Source organism: Podarcis pityusensis (assembly GCF_964106645.2).
Source record: "Podarcis pityusensis genome assembly, chromosome: 2".
NCBI classification, from domain to species: domain Eukaryota; kingdom Metazoa; phylum Chordata; class Lepidosauria; order Squamata; family Lacertidae; genus Podarcis; species Podarcis pityusensis.
The window spans coordinates 97883414-97904925 of NC_138029.1; the positions used below are offsets into that span (position 1 = coordinate 97883414).

At 41.1% G+C, this 21512-nt stretch overlaps 1 protein-coding gene across 20 annotated transcripts in view; it reads left to right on the forward strand.

Annotated features, from left to right (window-relative positions):
• The window catches only part of FOXP1 (forkhead box P1), a 539690-nt gene that overhangs the window by 416266 nt on the left and 101912 nt on the right, over positions 1 to 21512 (forward strand). For 18 of the 20 annotated variants that reach the window (XR_013982997.1, XM_080995718.1, XM_080995726.1 and 15 more), the window contains 3 exons: positions 6296 to 6433; positions 8603 to 8692; positions 19868 to 20027. Coding sequence is in view for 19 of the 20 variants with exons in the window: in XM_080995718.1 (XP_080851844.1) it covers positions 6296 to 6433; positions 8603 to 8692; positions 19868 to 20027 (388 nt within the window). In the remaining variant the exon portion in view is untranslated. The remainder of the gene's footprint in view (positions 1 to 6295; positions 6434 to 8602; positions 8693 to 19867; positions 20028 to 21512) is intronic. The other 2 variants (XM_080995717.1, XM_080995720.1) reach the window with 1 other exon arrangement.

The following is a 21512-nucleotide window of genomic DNA, read 5'->3' on the forward strand; positions in this document are numbered from 1 at the left end:
AAAAATAATATGTGCTTAAATTTCTCTGTAACGACGTAATCAGCCTTGTATTATTAAAATCTCACAATGTACAAATGTTTTAGAAAATAACAGGCAAGGTGTTGTATCTTCTTGACTGTATGTAGATAGGCTTAAGAATTTATAAATCAATATTGATCTCATTGGGGTTTTTCTTTAAAAGCTAAACTGAAAAGAAACAGAGCAATTTGTGCATTTGCGTGCGCACACACATACACACACAATTAGTTTTAGTAATGTGTAGTATGTCCTTATTAAGCAGGTTAGGTTTGAGAAATAGCAAATGTTTAATGGTCCTTTTCCTTCCGCTACTCCTTCTCCCCCCCCCCCCACCTGCCTAAACTAAGGGTAGGTTTGCTTGATAGATTCCACTGTAGCACTCCTGTTAAAGTAGAAGATACTTAATTTATGCAAACTTTATATTTGTATGCAAATTAAATGAGTATGTATTATAGCTTCAGCAATTAGTAGGGGGCTTGGTATGCATGAGAATTGGCAGGTAGGATCAGGTTGCACCAAGGTTTCATATTTTAAACAAATACTAAATCTTCATGTTTCTTTCTTCCTTTCTGTCTGTCTTGCAGTTGGTAAAGAAGGGTTAACGTGGTGGGAAGCCCGAAATTATTTACCAAGTCAGGCGAATCTATTATGCTCAATTGTGTATGTCTGGTCAAACTCCTACTCTTGGTGAAATGCAATAAACAAAATGATAAAAAATAAAATGCTAATTGAATTGTAAAGAGCTTCTTTCTCTCTCTCCTCTTTTCTCTCCCCCTTTTTAATAGGAGGTTGTATTGTTGAGGAGAGAACAGTTATGCTAATGACTGACTACTTAGCTGGTTTTACATTAATATAATAAACAGTACCTGTCGTAATGTTCTGTACAGTGTTATGGGCGAAAACAGGGAAGTCTTAAAAGTGAAATTCTCTTTTGCATAGTGAAACAGAATCATGGTTTCCACATGAATGGTTCCAGCACTCTCAAGTTTCTTTTTTTCTTTTTAATTGTTTTTGTTTCGAAGACCTGAAATATTGTGTCAGAAATGTTCTATCCTGGGTGAGATACGGGTAATGTGATTTAGTGAAAACCTACATAGTACTGCAACAAAATGTTTTGAGCATCATTCTGAATGCTTCATTCACACTAACTGCAATAATTACAAGCCTGCGTATGTATTAGTAGAGGGTAACCTTAATTCTGTAAACACTGCCCTTGCAAAGTTGGTACAGTTGAATTTTTCTTTTATTGGTTACAGTTGCTTATTTTACATACATTTCACGAAAATCAAATTCTCATTCAGTCAAGAAATCAAGATGCCATTTGAAACACATTTCTGAATTTATTTTTGCAAGATTAATTGTGCATTGTTATAGTATTTTAGGATAAATCATGAAACTTGAAAAATATTTTCTTTTTAAAGCCAGGGAGTGATGACGATTTGTTCTTTAAACTGAAGAAAAATAAAATGGTAATTGGTGTGTTTATGTTTATGGAATTTTGAACTGGCAAAACCCCTTTATTTAGCATTCAGTCTAATTGAAGAGGTGAAATTTTAGATGATGGTTCATTTACATTTGTCAGTGGGAAAGTGCCACATCACTAGTAGTCTTACAATTGTTATCCTGAAGATGAACTCGGGCTAAATTTAAGGCTACAGTAATGGAATATTTTCAGGGGAGGGGGGAGTGAAGTGGGCAAATATAGTGGATGGAAATCTCAAGAAACATGTAGGCATGGATTGGGAAAATAAACCTGGATCCAACTGGTTTATTTAAAGGCATATTTGCTGTTGATGGTATTAGAATGTCAGCAGGTCTATACTAGTAGAATTATAATAGTTGAGCAGCAGCTGTATTTTTCATTCACTGCCAACTCTAAATGCAGCTGGGTACCTAACCACACCCTGTGAGTATCTGTCAACAGGGTTGCATGTAGTTTGCTAAATAAACCAAAGTCATTAAATAGGGCAATGAATTGAGGGCGGTTTTCTAGGGCAAAGCTAGCACACTAATGGTGCAAGATTTATTTGAAGTAAGTTCCATTGGCACTTTCTCCCAAGTAAATGTGTATATGGTTGCAATCCGAACATCCACTTGGCTGTGTCTTAGCTCCTATTTATATTTCCATCTCCCTAAAGAAGGAAGCTAAATCTATTGCACTCATTTGTTGTTTTTTTCTGTGAAAGTGCATTTTATGATTTATAAAAGGCATAAAACACACTCAGTTTAATGTACATCACAATTAGTTTATTCCGGAGTACTCATAATAAAGAAATGTTTGATCAGTAAATAATTTGTGGATCGGTGCCTTTCAGTGGTGTTTTCAAGTGGTGAGATCTCATTCTTCCTTTCTTTTAAAGTGGGCCTTATTTAAATTAGGATGTTTTCTAAGCATTTGCCATTTGCAAAAGGTATCTTCAAATTTCAGCCACCCGGGACTGAAGTCCTGTCACGTTAACATCAAGAGCAGACAGAGGTTTCTTATTTCACTCTGATGTAATGTGTGGTATACTGCATAGTCTCTAAAATAAGTACAGTTTTGACGGAATACACTCAAACAGGGACCAATAAATATTAGAGACTGTAGTTAAGAACTTACATGACTCTTTTAAATACTATTGATTTAAACCACTGGCTAGTTTTTATGAATCAAAGTGTAATTTCCAAGCTTTGACTATATTTCTCAGTGCTAGAGCACTCTCTCTTGTGTGCCTTTAGCAGCTTTCCAGACATTCAACACAGGATTAAATGATAGTAGTTACAATGATCAATAGGTTAAGACCGGTACAATCACTCTTGCTGCTAATGACCTCGGTAGTAATGGGTAATAAAGTGTGGGCTATAATAGCCTATCCCTGCAGCAGCAGCCCTTTAAAGCCTAGTATTACTAGGGACTAGTTACATGAAGAAGTTGGACAGGACATTCGAAGTTGAGAAGCAGAATAGCTATCCATAAATCTCTGGCTGTTGCCCACATACACCACAATAGTTTCTGCTCCATTTGAACATATTTATTTAAAACTTTACCTATGCTACTGCCTCGAGTTCTTGAAGCAAGATTTGGGTTGAAGTTTTCCCAGTTAGTTCTGTATAATAAATGTTGATCCATGTTTGGCATTCAGTAGACGAAATTGTTGAAGGTAAAAAATGTGGTTTTGGCTAAAAACAGCTATTGAAGAAAAAGGTTTCCCGGGAGAGAGTAGAGGAAGGCTAGAGTTAAGGACAGTGTAGTCTCAAAATTTCGAGGTACCCTTGGGCCAAATACTCTCAACACCCTTCCTCCAAAAGTGGGACCGCCTCCTTGTGACTATTAATATGGGCACCTCCTTCCTGTTGTCTTCCCTTGTCCTTCTGCACCGCTGCCCAAAAAGAGATGGAGACGAGAAAGGAGGAGGAGTGCCAATTTCTAGCTGCCTGAACCCAAACCCAAATGGCAGCCTGCCTCTTCCCATCCCTCCCCCAAACTTGGGCCAGTTCCTATGTTCATCTATCCACCTGATCATGGTGCCACCTGATGTGAATTGCTTCACTCTGCTGCATGGCAAGGCCAGCCCTGTGGTGGATCAGGAGGGCCAGGAGGCTCTGGGGGCTGTATGTGCAGCTCCCAACAGGTGCCTGATGGTGGCCAGCCCCACTCCAGTTCATGGCAGGCGTGAAATTGGGGTTTTCATTGTTCACAGCTTAGTTTTTTAGCCCCCATGTTCCACCAGCTCTCAGTATAGCTTGATACACTAAATCTCAGGGTTGTGGGTTCAAGCTCCATGTTGGGCAAAATATTCTTGCATTATAGGGAATATTGGAAGATTACTACATATTGGAAGGGACCCACAACTCTTTGATTTGATGAAGGCAGATCATGGCTTATAGGTATTATCACAGTACAGCATTGTTTTACTGCCTTGGGGCAAAATTACATACGATTCTTCCACGCTGGTACTGCATTTTTCATAGAACTGTAGAGTTGGAAGGGATCCCAAGGGTAAACTAGTGTTTGCCTTTCAGGATTTGCTACTGGTGTTTACCCTTCCGTGAGAGGGCTGTGCCTGTGGGAGTCTGGCATTAACTTCCCAGGGAACTATGCTGTAGCCAATATAAGTTCCAGCTATACTTCTGTAAGGCAGTGCCACACGTGAACTCATGGGAAGGCACACTCTTGTATTAAGGCACTAGCCTGGTAGCCGTAGACAAGGGATTCCATGCAGGCGAGTGAGCAGGCTGGCAGAATAGAGCTCCTCTGTGCTCAGCATTGAAACAAAACCAGCTGCTAGAGGTGGGGAAAAACGTTCTTTGATGTGTATCATGGAATGCAGTGAGCTGTTGCAGGAGGGTTAGAGCTCTTCCTCCTCACCCCCCACCCCTGCTAGCCCTCCACAGGCTAGTAAACACTTCTGCAAGTTAGTAAATTGTGTAGGTTTATCTGCAAGCCGGCGTATATTACTTTGGTAATGCAAGCACAATGTAGATAACAATTGAGAATGCTGTAGAGCAGAAGGACCCAACCGTTGGTCTAGTATTCACTAGGGCTTGCCTCACAGATAAATTCAAGTAACTCTTATTACGCTATGCTTCTTCAGATCTTTACCATATCAATGCTACGAGGGAGCCGCTGTGTCTTGAACTGGGTTCTCAGTTGCTTTGGGTTATCCTGACATGCAGCACAGTGCAAATTCAGAATGGTAATGCTGTTGTGGTGTGGATTTCTCGTGTTAACACTAATAGAAGTGTCAAAAGGTGTGTAAGTTTCTTTTGACTCTTGCAAACAAGAACCGTCTCTGACACTTGTGTAAACCTACACAACAACATCGGAGGGTGTTCACTATACATGAATCTGACCTTCAGGAACCATTTTTAGTTCATCAAAATTAGTGGTGCTGAGAAATCAGGACATCAGTGCATAATGACTGTGAAATTAGGAATGAGAATTTGCTATGCAAATGACAGGACAAATCATGTGAAAAAGTCAAGATAAACTGCATATTAAGACATTATGTTACATAAAATTAATACTGCGTCTCTTTCTTGCTTACTACTCCCCTGAAATATTTTTTTTTAAATCCTTTTATCTCCGGATCAGCTATTGTCTACTGATTTTTTTAAAGCGTGGTGCATAAAAATGTTCAAAACATGTTATTACCTTTTATTGTAATACATGAGATGACAGCAGATCCTTTTTAACAAACTATATCCTTTACCGCTTTTAGTTTTCTGCTGTCATCTGTTTCAGCTGAAACTAAAGAAAAGTAAGGTGCTTAAATATTACTATTCAAAGTCATGTGAGTTCTGTATCTTCCCCCCATCTTTCTCTCTCTTGCTTGCTCGCTCTCTTTTTTTTCTGGTGAGATTTCTAGCGAAATAGTCTTGTTGCATTACCGGAACTGACAAAATGGTTCTCATGTAGTCTGCAAATTAAACACAAGTGCAGTGATTATTTTGAATAGCTAAATTACATTCTAGAAAGCTTGCAGAATTCAAAGCATTGTCATTAGGTATCCGCTTGAATACAATTTGTGTAACCTTGGCCAAGACAGCCTGTCATTTTAATGTCAGTGTTTTATCTGAACAAGACATCATCCTTTCAGATACAGTGTACAGGTTCCTTGCAAAGATGCCCGTGCAGAAACGTGTTAACAGTTGCAAATATGAAATGCTATCAAGTTCATCACTGTAGCTGTTTGTCACTGAAATGTCATGGAAAGCGGCTTTTAATGGTATCTCACATAATACGAAAGAATTGAAGCCATCTGTATGCTGGGTGAATATGGAATGGTAGAGACATCACTGTAGGAACTCCACTGCTAAAATTGCTTGGGAACAAGGTGCGGTTTTCGATATTGCCGAGATGGCGTTCATTTGCTTCAAATCATTAAGTTCAGGCTCCCCAGTGGTTGCTTTTGAAGGGTCTTACTTATTAATTAATGCAAAAAATTGTTAGAATTGATGGCTGCCTCTAGAAGGTACACAAATGAATAGTTCAGTTTTCTCGGAAATTATTCCATTGTAAAATAACACATTGGGTGGGGGGCAGAGAAACATACCTAGAAGGTGTAATTAGTGAATGCTTTTTATTATTATTATTTCTGTGAACTAAACAAGTCAGGATTAAATTATAACCAAGGTGTTGGGAAGTAAAAGATGGGTCACTTAAGTGAACCAGAGGAATGATCTTGAATGTTTGGAGTGAAAAGAGAAGTGCTTATTATCTTGAAAAACAACAACCACAACCATGATGAACAACATATTGAGTTGCTTGTTTGTTTACACTTTCCTAATTCTTTAGGTTCCTGTGTCAGTGGCTATGATGACACCTCAAGTTATCACTCCTCAGCAAATGCAGCAGATCCTCCAGCAGCAAGTGCTAACTCCGCAGCAACTTCAGGTCCTGCTCCAGCAGCAGCAGGCACTCATGCTTCAGCAGGTAAACAGTTTGTTTCCTTTGCAGCTGTTCAGCTCACCAACACTGCTATTGAAGGACTAGCCTCTTTGAGCTGATTGTGAAGTAATGATTTGTTCCTCCGCAGCAGACAAACATCCTATGTGAATTGGGTAGACAGGGAGGCAGGCAGGTATAGACTACACACACACACACACACACACACACACACACACACACAAAAGCTTATACAAGAACAAAATTAGTTGGTCTCTAAGGTGCTACTGGACAATTTTTTTATACGGTGGTACCTCTAGTTGCGGACACGATCCGTTCCGGAGTCCACAACTAGAGCGGCGCTTCTGCGCAAGCACAGAGTGCGATAGAGTGCTTCTGCGCATGTGCAAAGCGTGCAGAACGCTTCTGCACACACAGCGAAACCCAGAAGTAGACACTTGTGGGTTTGCCACATTCGCAAGCCGAAAAGATCCAACATGAACCTAAGGCAACACTAAGTATGACTATATATTTCGACTGCGTCAGACCAACACAGCTACCTACCTGAATCTACACACACACACACACACACACACACACGTACGTGTTCTTATAAGGACAATACATCTGTTGTAGCCCCTATACCAGTTGTAACTCTCTTCATACTTTGCCACATGCGTGCTACATAATAGTTGCAGCTTTAGATGATGACTGAGCATATATTTCCCTCTTCACTGCATTCTTAAAAATACGATACTGGGGACCAAAGATTCCATAATCTCCCAAAGCCTTTCTTCAAGGAAATATCAGAAATGCTTTCAGAATGGGCTGTAGATTTTTCACCAGATTTTTCCAAGTTTTCAAATATATTATAATGATTGCTTTTCACCTACATCTACCAAAAAGAACCTGTGCCATAACTAGTTAGAATAAACAAGAGGTCAAAGTACTTTTTTTTTCCAGCTTACAGAGCATATAAGGAAGCACACTGGAAAAACAACTAGCAGGTGGTGCATTTAGGGAGCCAGTTGTTAAGAGAATAGAATGCAGTTATGGGAGACCTGGGTTCAAAACTCCACTCTGCTGCAAAGCTTATTCGGTGTGTCAGCCTAACCTACTCATAGAATCAGAGAATTGTGGAGTTGGATGGGACCATGAGGGTCATCTAGTCCAACCCACTGCAATGCAGGAACTTTTAAGATTTAATAGATTATACCCTGGGATAATTTTTCAGTGTAATTGCTGCCTGTCCGCTTTTACCATATTAGTGGTCATATCACTTGTGGTCATAACTCCCGTTAGTGGGTTACATCTAGCCGTGGCTCACGCATTGGCTTTCACGTATGTGGTGGTAAACAAAACAATTACGTCTAGGCACATCATTTAATAAGGCAACAGTGAAATGTGCACAAACCCTTGCATGTCATGGAAACGCATGTTAGACTTTTGATGTATGCCATGAATTAATATCGTTCTCTCTCTGTGGGTTAGCGGAAATGCAAAAATGACTTTGAGGTTTACATATCTCAGTGAGCTATGCAGGGTTAATTCATTAATGGTGCAGCAATGCCAAAGTCCATTGCAAGTTGACCTTGTGCACTGTGCCTTAGTCATTCTCTCTCTCTCTCTCTCTCTCTCTCACACACACACACACACACACACACACACTCTCATTCATTGAATGGAACTTTCAAAAAAAGCTATCTATCTGGGAGATTGGGCAAGGTGGGTGGAAGCAGGGAGCCTGTGCCTGTACCAAACAACGCTTAGTACAGTACAATGCAATGATGATTTAGAAAGCATGTATTGCTTCTAAATAAAGATTCACCAGGCTCTCCCAGCAAGGGCATTTTGGCTTTGTTGTTCCAACCAAAGGTCATTCCTTGCCTTATTTTAATTAGTTTGTGTAGAAAATGGTATGTTTTTCATCAGTTCATTTTGGAGATTACTTTTCAAACGATAATGCCAAGAATAGTCAGTGTGCACTGAATTTATTGTCGAGTTTCAAACTAAAGGTCAGACTGTTACAGATAAAAGGATGCTATTTTTCAAATCGCAGTTTGTGTGTTACACCAAAAGGGGATCCTGAATTGGCTCTCCTACTTTGTTTTACTTAACAGTCTCTTTCTCTCCCCCTCCCTCTCTGTTTCTCTCTCTCTCTCTCTCTCTCTCTCTCTCTCTCTCTCTCTGTCTCTCTCTCCCCCTTTTCCTTTGTAGCAGCAGCTTCAAGAATTTTATAAGAAACAACAGGAACAGTTGCAGCTACAACTTTTACAGCAACAACATGCCGGAAAACAGCCTAAAGAGGTACAACTAAAGCCCATTTTCCCTTGCAAACCACAGATCCCAAAAGAAAGTATAACAACTTTAGAATGATCATTTATCTTGTGAATGGTTGTGAAGTTGAGCTGAATGCACCGGGTCCCAGCTTTTAGGGTTAGACGTAAGAACCTGTATTCTCTTTGCTGCTGCTGCTTTAATTTGGTCCTCCCATTTTCTTCCTATGGTATGTTATAACAGCACATTATAGCTGTAATTTTTTCAGAAGAAGGAAACGTTTCTGGAAGTTACTACTTGAAAGATTGCACTAACAACTTATGTTTCCAAAACGTAGCACAATGAAAATCTCTAGTGCTGTATTTGCTGGAGTCTTTGAGGTTGTGTACACATTTGCCCTGACCCAGCCTCCAGACGTCCATCTCTCTAGATGAATGGAGAATTAATATGCATAAAGTGGTTCTGTGCTTATAATTCCCCAGTCCAGCAGCTAACACGGTGCACATGTAGACTGGTAAACAAAGCTGAAATCTTGCTATTCAGAAGAAGGAGCTGGAGGCTGGATTCAGTCTCCCCTTCGCTGCCAAACAGTTGATTGATGGATTCCAGCTTCTTTTACTACGCTACGTGTGTGCTGCCCTGATTACTGCATCACACTTTGTTTGGATTGAGGCCATTGGTTGCAACCCAGATAGAACGGGGTATCCTGAGGGGATGCGTCACACATGACATTTTTCTTTTCCTGAACTGGGGACCAATCTCTGGGTAGCTTTGCGGATTTTTTAAGTTGGCTCGAAAAAGTTGTGCGCAAGTGCATGGGCTTGCCCTCACTACACCTGACTAGAACTCTTGAATCTGGGTCCAGATACAAAGATGGCATATCTGTCCCCACAGGGTCAGATGTCAGGACTCTGCTTTGGATATTGTAAACCAGCCCTGTATTCAAACACCAGCCTTGCAAGCCCAAAGTGACAAGGGATTTCATGCAGGCGAGTGCATAGAAATGCAACCCAATGCTGCAGGAGTGGTGGAGCTCTTTGTGTCTTTTCTGGCAGCTCCATTCAGGCTAGTATATCTATTTTTCAGGCTGGTAAATTTTGTGAACAAGCGGAGGAAGAGGAACTGCTACTCTTTCTATCCCCTTCCTTCCTTGTTCAGAATGCCCAAAGCAAATTCCAGGGTAGGGAAAAAAAAAATCTGGTGTGAAGCAGCCTTAAGACTCATTTAAATAATGGGAGATGGAAGCACAAAGCTCTGAAGCCCCATTCACTCCCTAGGATTTAAGCACTTCTAACTAGTCTCTGATGTTGCATGCATTATCTTCTACCCCTTAACATAACAGCTGTGCTTGGCTATAAAACTGTGATTGTCAAACCATGTTTCAGGGTATTTTGTGGCACTTCTGAAGTTCATCAGGGGCTCCGCAGTGAGAAGATGAGGAATGAAGGTCAAGCTTCTGAAAGACAGCTTGTACCTAGAATCATAGAGTGGGGAGGGACCCTGAGGATCATCTAGTCCAGGCTTCCTCAACCTCAGCCCTCCAGATGTTTTGAGACGACAATTCCCATCATCCCTAACCACTGGTCCAGGAATCATGGGAGTTGTAGGCCAGAAACATCTGGAGGGCTGAGGTTGAGGAAGCCTGATCTAGTCCGATCCCCTGTAATGCAGGAATATGCAGCTGTCCCTTATGGGGATTGAACCTGCAACCTTGGCTTTATCAGCACCACACTCTAGCTGTGCAGCCACAGATTACTGTTCTGTGTGTCATCTAGGATGCAACATGCCTCTGAGTACCAGTTGCTGGCAACAACAGAGGCCCTCATGTCCTTATGGACTGTTTGGATGATGTGAGAAACAGTAATATAAGACAGTTTCATTTGTGAACACTCTAGATCCCGCTCCATAATCCTCTGCACATAGGTCCCATGACAAACCAGGCAGAAGTTCTTTGACAAAGGAGCCAATGACATGGAACGGTTCCCTGAAGGTACAGATTTAGGAAGCGCCAAGCCGAGCTTTGGGGTAGCTTGCTAATGGAGGTGAAACTTGGGTTTGGGAGGGAATAGGTTTACCCTCTAAAGTACCCTGGTTAAAAATAAACTTGTCACACACAAACACCCCCCCCCCCCCGGATAAAGACTGTTGAGGATTATACCATGCACAGCATGGACCAGAAAATATAGTTAACATTACATGAGCAAAATCTATGATTGAAAATGATGGCTGAAAAATGGAATTGTTGGTACATTTATGAAATTGTGAAACTTAGAGGATACAGTGGGGTCCTCTTCCCTTCTACATCAGTTGTTACTGATAGTCGAATTGATGCTGCCATATGCCTTTCACAATTTGCAACTTTGCAAATTCTGCTGTATTTTATAAATTTTGCCTTGGTTTGTGTTCCTTCAAGACCATAAATTGCCATCTAGAAAATACATGGGGGGTTGTGGAAGCTCTGTTGGTATTAAGGCGTCCCACCCCCTGCCCACTGCATGACTGCCTGTTGGATGCCTAGAATGTTGTGCCGTATTACACGATGCTCCCACACCTGAGTTGGCTGTGTGTCAGCATGGTAGTTGTGATTTATGCAAGCACACATTACCAGATTGGTCCACACACTTTCTTGGCCTCCATCAAACCGCTCTCCCCTATTGTGGAAAACCCAAGTTTTAAGTCAAGTGTGAATTTTTACAGTCGCGTTATGAAAATAAGGGGGGGGGGGTTTATAATGGGAAACGCTGACATGAACCTTAACTATAGCCCGTTAACGGGCGCCACTATAATAAAAAAGGGAACAGATTAAAAAATGTCTAAAATGTAAATCTAAAGGACTAACAGTAATTAAAATGGAAATGGCACAGGGAGGGAAGGCATGTAATTGTGAGATATCACTGTGCAGAATGCTCTCAGCTTTGTTTTGCTGGCTGTTTTTCTAATTCAGTAGGGCTTACTCATCAGTGGCAGTTCAATGCGCGTTAATGACTCTGGGATGCAGGCATCACTCTGGACAAAGAAATGATTATTGTGCGGTCAAAAGAAGTTCAAAGACAAGAAGGGAATTTCAGTTTTTCCCTTAGAGATCCACATTCAAGAGCATATAAATTAAGCCAAATGTTAAAAACCACAGTCTGAAAGCTGACTTCAAAGTCACAACTCTCTAATTAATGAACTGCGAGCTTCAGTTTGGACAAGTCGTGGTTTGATGCGCCCATAAATCAACATGACAGGTCTGTTTCACAGTCTCAGACAGTGCTTGTCATTGAGTCGCATCAGATGTAAACACAGCAAAAAAAAAAAGAAGGAAAAAAAAGAGGGAATATGAAGGAGGTGCAATTGATCAACAGAATTGGTAAAAACCCACTTTTGAAGCACATTATGCATGATCACAGGAAATGGCTATAGCCTCAAGAGGCTTTCTCCTTCTGCTGTTGCTTTTTTGAATCAGATTTCTAACAACCTTCAAAAGGGAGAATAAGAATTATGGAGCTTCTCCCCTGTGGCTGCCAGGCAATAACCCCCTGTTGTTATTTTGTGCTTCTTTCTTTTCAAAGGCGTCAAATTTTAGTTTTTTAAAGATCTTTAACTCTATATTTGAAGACAAACAATAAAGGGCTGCCACTGTCATTCTTATCAGTTACCAGGGATTGTATTTTTTTCTTTCTGTTGCCACTTCTTATTAACCTCTTATTTGGTCTATTAGACATAGTTTTGAATGCAAGCCTGCATGCTGGGAGAACATGAAAGTTCAGATGAGCTCAGAGGGCAGATAAAGAAATTTGAAGGGGAAAGTTACACAGCAGAATGAACGATAAAAGTTAACTCTTCTAAATTGCTGTTGTCAGACAGGAGAGCGTCTCTGACACAAAGATGATGGCTTGGAGAAGAAGGAAAAATACTTTCTGTGTTAAAAAGGCAGGATGGAGGGTTGGACAATGTAATGACATTTCAATATCCATCACAACTGATTTACTGTGGTCACACACCTGATATTGTGGTATCCAAAGTTACAATAAGCGAAATCTCCTTCCTATTTTAAAATTAGTATTACAACATTGATTGATGTAAGGAGAGCAAAGGGCACACACCCCTTGCTTTTAGCTGCTGTTTGCTCGGGGGGGGGGGGGTTAGAGGAAGCGCTTTTTCTTTTAATAACCAGATGGTTTTAGTGAGGGGTGCTTCAAGCAATACAAACCCATCTATGATGGTTTTTCACCGCCATCTTCTTAAGTGAAAGAGGAATTAACATGCACATGGTAAGCCATGTGCCTGTCTGTGCCCATGCATATGGCATGAGTGTGAATGCATGTGTTCAAAACTAAATAATCACATGAGAGAAATTGGTTACGGACTTAACCATTTTTAAATTTGGCTCAATTGTGTTAATCTGCTGCACTCTTCCTTGTTGTTAGCTCACAGTCCCATCCAAGCAGATCTGAAAGCAAGGGATCTATGACCTGTAACCAGTACATTCTATATGGTAGTGTGTTTTTTAAAAATTAAAAGTCTCTGGTTTTTTGCAAGTAAGAATTAAAGGGAGTTTTCCGGCAGGGTGGAGAGCATGTTTATAGCAGCATTTCCATTTGTTGCAGCCAGATCCCGAGCCTGTTAACTCCCTAGGTCCTATTCTCTCGTGTTTTGATTTTATTAAGCACCATCCCATTGAGTCTATCAAATAGACCTGGGGGAAATGATGATGGAAATGTTTCTAAATAAAGGTGGGAAACATCCCCCACCCGCCCGCCACCTACCCACCCTACCACCTTTTTTTTCTTTTCTTCTCTTTTTTTGCATTCATGTTGAGCTAAGTAGATTGTTTTGATAAAAGGCTGTTTGTCCTCCAGTAGTTATGACAATTTATGTTAGGCAGTAGGGAGTAACCCAAGAAAGGAAAACAGACCTTTGACAGCAGCTTTAGGGAGGGGATCAAAAATGCAAGTTTTATCAGGATATTTCAGCATTTTAACAACTGACTACTGACCTGACAACAGGACTGCACCGAGACCTTTTTTGTATGCATTCAATTGTGAGAAGTAAACAAGCTGCCTTGTATCCTGTGTTTGGTAACTGGGTGGGGAGCACAGTTTGGCAACGTGCATTGCTTTTAAGTTCTTTCTGGGACAATGGGCTTGTATACTTTTTTATCCTGGCTTTTTAAATGGAGAAATAGCTTTCATGAGCTTTTCCTGGAGGATAGCGCCGAAGACAACAGAACAGGCATCAGTCAACTTATATAAATAAAGCTGGTTTAAAATATTAACTTGCAATAAAGTGGCAAGTCCCTGACATGTCCAAAGCAGGGAGTGTTCTCCTACTAAATCATCCTTTTTACAGTATGAATTTTTCACAAGGATTAATATCTGAGGTGCTGAACAAATTATTAAACACTGGTTTAACTATCCTAGTGATTTATATTAATCCAATAACTTCAGGAAAAATCAGGAACAGTTGGATCATCTGGGGGCATGCTGGTTTAAAACTGAAATGCCCTCGACTTTTCAGCTTATTTACATGTTTGTTGTTCTGGCTGTAGATTTGGGTTTTTCAGACAGAAAATCAATTAACTTTCTCAGTGGGTAGAGTAATAGGCCTGAAATTGGTTGCTAATACGAAGTATGTGGAAGGCAATATTTCCCAAATCCCCGCAAAATAAGCCACATACAGTGCAGTCCTGTTGATGTCTATTCAGAAGGAAGTCTCATTTAATTCAATAGGGTTTACTACCAGATAAATGGGCCTTAGCAACTAACAGCACACACACACACAAATAGCTCCTATCATTTTGACTACTCCTTGTCACCAGTGAACTCAACTGCCAGCAGTGAGACCTTTTGTGGATCCCAGGTTGGCTCAACCTCGCCCCTTCCCCACCCTCAATGTGCCCCATTTGGGGCTTTCTGCTGCCGGGAGAACTGCCAATGGGCCATCCATATGTTCTATAGCAGAGCTGAGTGAAGGGCCACCTCCACAGTGCGTTGCATGGGGAGTTTCAATGGCTCTATTAGTCTAGTTGCTGTGGCATGCTTTAAATAGTTATCGGAAGCATTTTCAGCACCATCGGAATGTGTCCGACTTCACTGTAGGTTGGTCTGCCTATATCAGGGCAAGGCAACCTAAGGTACTCCATACAACTTGGAAGTTCAAAGTTCCATCAGCCTCAGCCAGCACTGCCAGTGATCCGTGGTGATGGGAGTTGTAGTCGAACAGTATCCAGAGGGCCACAGGTTCCCCATTCCCGGGTCCATATAGAAAAATCAAGCAAGCAAGGGGTGTTTCTAGGTTATTAGCAGAAACATCAGGGCAAGGCCATACCGTATTTTTCCATCTATAAGACACCCCCATGTATATTTTGGGGGACTCAGATTTAAGAAAATGTGGGAAGATGGCCCCGTGTATAAGACGCCCTATAATTTTTGACATTATTTTTTAAGGGGAAAAACCTAGTCTTATACACGGAAAAATATGGTAGATTGTGAGAGGAGCAGGGAAATCTGCAAGGTGATGGTACAGTGGTACCTCCGGTTGCGCACGGGATCCATTCCGGAGCTCCGGTCAGATCTGAGGAATTCGCAACTGGTGGTGCCACTTCTGCGCATGGCGCGGTAAAGCGTTTCTGCACATGTGTGTGGCACATAGAGCGCTTCTGCGCATGAGCGCGCGTCAAGACCTGGAAAAATACTTCCGGGTTTGCCGCGTTCGCATCCTGAAGGATACGCAACCAGAGGTGTGCGTATCCAGAGGTACCACTGTATTTCCCTTTCTTCACACCCAGCTCCTCCATGGTCCACAGAAACTTCATTCTGCCTTTCTTTAAACCAGGCATCCCCAAACTTGGCCCTCCAGATGTTTTGGGACTACAATTCCCATCATCCCTGACCCACTGGTCCTGTTAGCTAGGGATGATGGGAGTTGTAGTCCCAAAACATCTAGAGGGCCGCTTTAAACCATCTGCGGATGTTCAAGGGTGGTGGAAGATGTTCAAGTGTGCCCATTCTTGTGCTTAAGTGCCTTTGTTCCCCACTCCCTGCCCCAATCCCACTTCCTTTCAGCCAGTTAGCCAAATTATTCACATTGTCAGCTTCAACTCAGGGTTGATCTGTGGTACGCTTCTTACATGGAGACTGCAAACATAATAAAATAATGCAGTTTATCTACCACCAAGGACTGAACTTGTAGGATTCTGTGCCATTACATGTTTGTGGTTTCCACCATTAATCTAGATTTGTGCCATTTCCCCCTTAGTCTAGGTTTGACGACGTGTTGTGGGACAGTCAGCCCTCTGGTTGACCAACATACTTGTGACCTGTTTCTCAATCCAATTTTATTTTCCCTTCTCCCAATAGAATTAATGTATATGTTGAGCAGGGAGGGTTTCCAGCTCCACTCACCTTCGCTCCTGTCCATTTATTTTTCCTTTGGAATCCTAGGAATACAGTTAGGTTCTCGAGTGATGTCTATTCATTTCAGCTAGGTATATAAAGGAGAAAGGGGGGGTGGGAGTTCAAATGAATCAGATGCAAAAAAATAATAATCACAAAAAATCACTGTCTCACATTTTTAATACTTTCTGAATGGTTCTTATAACTTATTTTTAGCTATTTATACCAATGGCTTGTTTTTAAGGGGAGATGTTTTAAAATCAAAGTGCACAGATAGACCTCTTAAAGGCAAATGGAGTTATTCCAAATGCCATGCGTTTTTTCACACACACCCTTCCTTCCCCTTCCCCCTCTCCCTCAGTTCTGCTGTCATATGGATTATATATGTTTCTCTCTGTCAAGGGTTAACTTTCTTTCTGCAAATGTTAGCTACAAAAGCTCTGCAGACCTCCACCTTGATATGATTCCTAACAGATTAGGGATATTAGATAATTTCCTTCTATTTATTGTTCTAGTGTGCTGTATTATCTTTCTATCACTCAGATAATTACTGAGGAAATCTACATTAACTTTTTTTTTTTGGCTGGCTTAAGGAATAGCTAAACATTGGCACGATGCATTGATATTTTACGGAACCAAAGTTTTCCTCGTGTCATTGTACAATAAATAAAAAGATATTTATCAAAACTGCAAAGGCATTTTCTATGGTTTTAGAAGAACAAAGCAAATAAAATACAAGATGAGCAGAACCTAAAGGCTTCCTTAAGTGAAACAAAATTAAGGACTCTGAAGCCTTGAGTACTGTACATATTAAACGCATTCAAATAAGATGTTGTTTGCTAAATTATGAATGTGTGTAATTAAAATCTAGTGGCTGTTTCTATGAAAGATTTACAATGTTATTTCATCGTTTGTCATGGCTAATTAACAATATTAGATGAAGTTTTTCTTCTTCAAAGGTCTGATTTTTTTCTCATTTATTTATGTCAGAAGTGATAAACAGAGTAGTTAAAAGCTTCTCTGGGTGCAGCAGTGAAAAAGCAACATGTTCTTTTACACCTCAGAGGTTCAGGGTTCAGATCCCAGTGGAATATAGCAACTTAGTCTTCTTCTGAGGGTGAATAATTCTCCTCCTCCCCAAGCATTGAAGTTAAAAAAAAAAAAATTAAGTGGAATAACACAGGAGAGAGAACTGTGAATTGATTGATTGCATGACAGAGAGAGCTACTATGCAAAATGCAATAAATTAGCCAATTGGAGCCTTAATAGCTGAGACAATTCTTTAATAAGTAAATAGAGCATAGCGTGGGGTTATTTTTCATTAAAATTAAGTGTATATGATATGTTGGCGTAATGCTGCTTTCTGCGCTTTGACTTTTCAGCGCCAAAGTTCACAAGAACTTCACTAACTGTCAACAAGGTTGTGAGCTACCGACTGTATCTTGTAAAAAGATATAAGAATACAATTCCATTGTTGCATTCGCCCCCAGCATAGAAGAATCCTGTCCAATTTAAACATAACACCAGACATTCCTGTGCAGTCTGCTTTAGCAGTGAAGAACCTTCTCAAGCCACGCATGGCATACATACATGCCAGTTTGGCACAAAGCTGGAAGAAGTAGGGTGTCAGTCACACAGACTTTATTTTTATTTTAACATGTGCATCGTTGCATTTCTTTGTCAGTATAAAATCCATACAGATTTTGCGTGAATGATCTATAAGTCATACAGTCAGATTTTGGACAGAATTCAAAGAACTATATGGGGTGTGCCCAGAGGAATTGTTTACTCTTTCTCTTTAATACTCTTCAGACATCAAACTAAATCATAACTTCAGCATGACAAGATTGAGCCACTCCACCCGACGCAAGGAAGAGCTTAGAAGCTTTCGCTTCCATTTGTACTTAACCACAGCCTGTTGAGGCACCCAAACTGACAAACTGTGGTTAACACCAACTATGGTTTGCTTGATAGAAGCCGGGTTACAGCTTGTGTTGAAAATTTAGCAAGCTGGATAATTTTTTTTTAACAGGAGAGTGGATGGGATGGGTGTAGGCCTTTTTGAAATCTTCTCTATGGCCAGCAATAAATATTGGCCAGACTTTTTAATCTAAGGGAAAAGATGATGGTGATGGTGATGATGATGATGACAACAACAACAATATAATAATAAAAATAATCTATTTATACCCCGCCAGTCTGGCTGGGTTTCCCCAGTCACTCTGGGCGGCTTCCAACAAAATATTAAAAATACATTAAAACAACAAAAGGGGGTTTCACAGAGAGAGAGAATTGAGGGAGCAGAGTGCCTTTGGCTAGGAAACTGCAGCCTCTCCCATCCCTACACTTGGAACGAAGAAGTTTGCCTCTGGGATAGTGCCCTCCATATATTCATGAACAACTTCAGCCTGTGCTCCCTCTTCATATATGTTTGAAAATAGGAAGCACACCTATAGGGCAGTGGTATCCCAGACAGATCAGCACCTTGAAAAAGACTGTGCTGCTCCTCCCACCTTTCTTAGCAAATATTACATTATTTCCCCCCATAACAACCCCCCTCCTGCCTCCCGCTTTCCTGTCATAGGGAAGACAACGCTTAGAATTACAGAACGAGGTGTCTGTGTGCACATGCTCGGCTTGTGATGTGTTTTCAGCGTCAATGCTAAATCCACAGTTGTTCTACTCCACACCCAGACACAAACGCTTGTCATCCCCACCCCACCCAATTTGCAAAGCAAACTTTCATTAATGTCTTTATGACTGGGTTATATTGAAATATACTATCAAGAGTGAGGGATAATGGCTGGGGCTGCAAAAATTTGTTAGCTGCATCTGCATTTTGGGATGGAGTTTTCTTCAAATCTCAATGTTGAACTTAACTTGCACAGATTTCCCCCCCCCCCCAACACCCATCTCGCGCCTTGATCTTCATGAGAAGCAGGTTTGTGTTTTTACCAGTTCCTCTAAAAATGCAAACACGTCTTTCATTTTATGCTTTATTCTATGTATAATATTATACAAGTATACCCTTTTATTTTCCTAAGGTAATCAGCATATAAATACATGCAACTATACATACTGTGTTGCCTAGTATTTTATTCATAATTATAATACGTGTTTTTGCATATATAAGGAACCCTTGGTACCAAACCCCCACATAAGATGCAATGGTACTGTACTGATCAGAGAAGGGAGAGGCTGAATATGGTACATACAGCCCTGCCCCCTGCAAGCCTACCAATCAGACATACGGTTTTCTAGAAAAGTGAGACGTATCCTTTGTGGGTTCCATTCAGTGCTATGGAACACAGACACCTGTCTTCCGAAAACCCAGTCCAAGTTTTTCTGGTAGACTAAATTTAGGTACTGTAATGTAACCTCCCTCTGGGCATCAGGCCACTGGACACTCTTTACATGTCAAGATCAGATACCTTCTCTCCCTGAATGCGATGGTTTGTTGGAAACTGATTATACAGCAGGCCTGCGCTGCTGGACTCACCAAGCTGAATGTGGCCTGCCAGCTGTGAAATGTAGCTAGCCATGTGCTTGACATCTCCCTTGGTTTTACATGTGTAGGGGACAGTAAAATCAGCATTTATCAAGTCCTTGGTATGCAGTCAGATTTAGCTAGTGGGACCCAAGTTGTGCAGGTCTGCTTTGCAGCAATAAGTATATGTTTTGCTACAGGGCCTTTTTGGTGGTGGTGCTCTGGTTATGGGATTCTCTCCCCACACAGAATTGTTTCTAGCCATCATTACTGACGAAGCGTTCACTTGGCACTATGTGGGATTCCACCCATAATATCTTTTCTTCTTTTGTTTCACAGCCCCAGCAGCAACAGGTGACTTCACAGCAGTTGGCCTTTCAGCAGCAGCTTTTGCAGATGCAACAACTGCAGCAACAGCACCTCCTGTCTTTGCAGCGCCAGGGTCTGCTGACGATTCAGCCTGGCCAGCCTACCTTGCCATTGCAGCCACTTGCTCAAGGTATGTGTGGCATGTTGAGGACTGCTGCCTTGTGAAATGAAGCTTTCACAGGCTTCACACTAATCTGACAAATCTATCCAGCATTAGAGAAATATATAATACTGGGAAAGCACTTCTGAGTGTCTTGCGTTTTTCTACTTAATGGATGGATCTACCTCTTGGAGAATTTAGGTTTAGGTTCCTTGTCCTAATGAAACCTCGAAAACTGAATTTCAGGCCTTAGGAATCTATCAAGTCTGTGTTACAACAGCTTTATTTTGTGCAGCAGGTAAGTGATGGTTGATATTGGGGAATAGTTGAACTGATGCTTTCCAGCCCAATTAGCTTTGTAAGATTATGCAACCTTAAAAGCATATAAGAAAACTTAAAAGTTACGCAGATGAAGAGTTCTGTGTAACTTGAAAGCTTTTGCGCTCTTAACGAAGAAGAAAATTGGAAATCAAATGTAGTATCTCTACTTCATATTGTTTGGATGTCTTGAACATAGCATGTTGCTGTGAGGCTGTGTGTGCATCTTACAGCAGTGTAATGGGCAGAAATCAGGAACTGACACTTTTCACAGCATATCACCGCACTTTCTACATTCACATATAGACAGCACTCAAATTGCAGGGAGAAATATCAGGGGGACCTTAATGAAATCCATCTCCTGACACCCATTGAATTTAGCCAAAACATGCCTCCTGCAATCTTCTGAAAACAGTAGCTATGTGGGCTATCAGAAAAAGTATTGCTGTGACTCCCCCACCTCCGTAATTGAGTACAGTGGTACCTCTGGTTACAAACTTAATTCTTTCCGCAGGTCCGTTCTTAACCTGAAACCATTCTTAACCTGAGGGTACCACTTTAGCTAATGGGGCCTCCCTCTGCCACCGACACGCAATTTCTGTTCTTATCCTGAGGTAAAGTTCTTAACCCGAGGCACTGCTTCCGGGTTAGCAGAGTCTGTAACCCGAGGTGTTTATAACCCAAGGTACCACTGTACAAGTGCTAGACTTTTTTCCTCCTTCCCCCACCCCAATCCTAAATTCACCTTTACTGCCCAAAAAACCTGTTCAGTTGTTTCTTGGTACATAGCAGAAGAGATTTGAGAGCAACCTTCTTGCTCATATGTTATTTTTTCTGTTTCTCCTCCGGAGAAAATTAATTAACTGAATCACGATGTCTTGCATTTATCTGAACACGTGGTCTCTCAGTGCACTTGTTACCTTTTTCCTGTACTGAGGTCAGTGGAGGGAGCATGCTTTTGATTTCATTCCTGATAGAATCCTACATGCCAGGTAATGACTGAACAGGCTCAAATACTTAGTGGTTTTTATCGAAGGGTTGGTGTTGGTTATGTGCTCCAAACTCCCGCTGTTCCTGAGAGAGGTTGAGACTACTGGGAAATTTACTTGGCACATTATGGACAATATGGGTGAGTAAGAAAAAATAAAGTAAAAACCCTAGGGGGGAAAAGCAGGAGAAGGCATGCAGACTATTGCT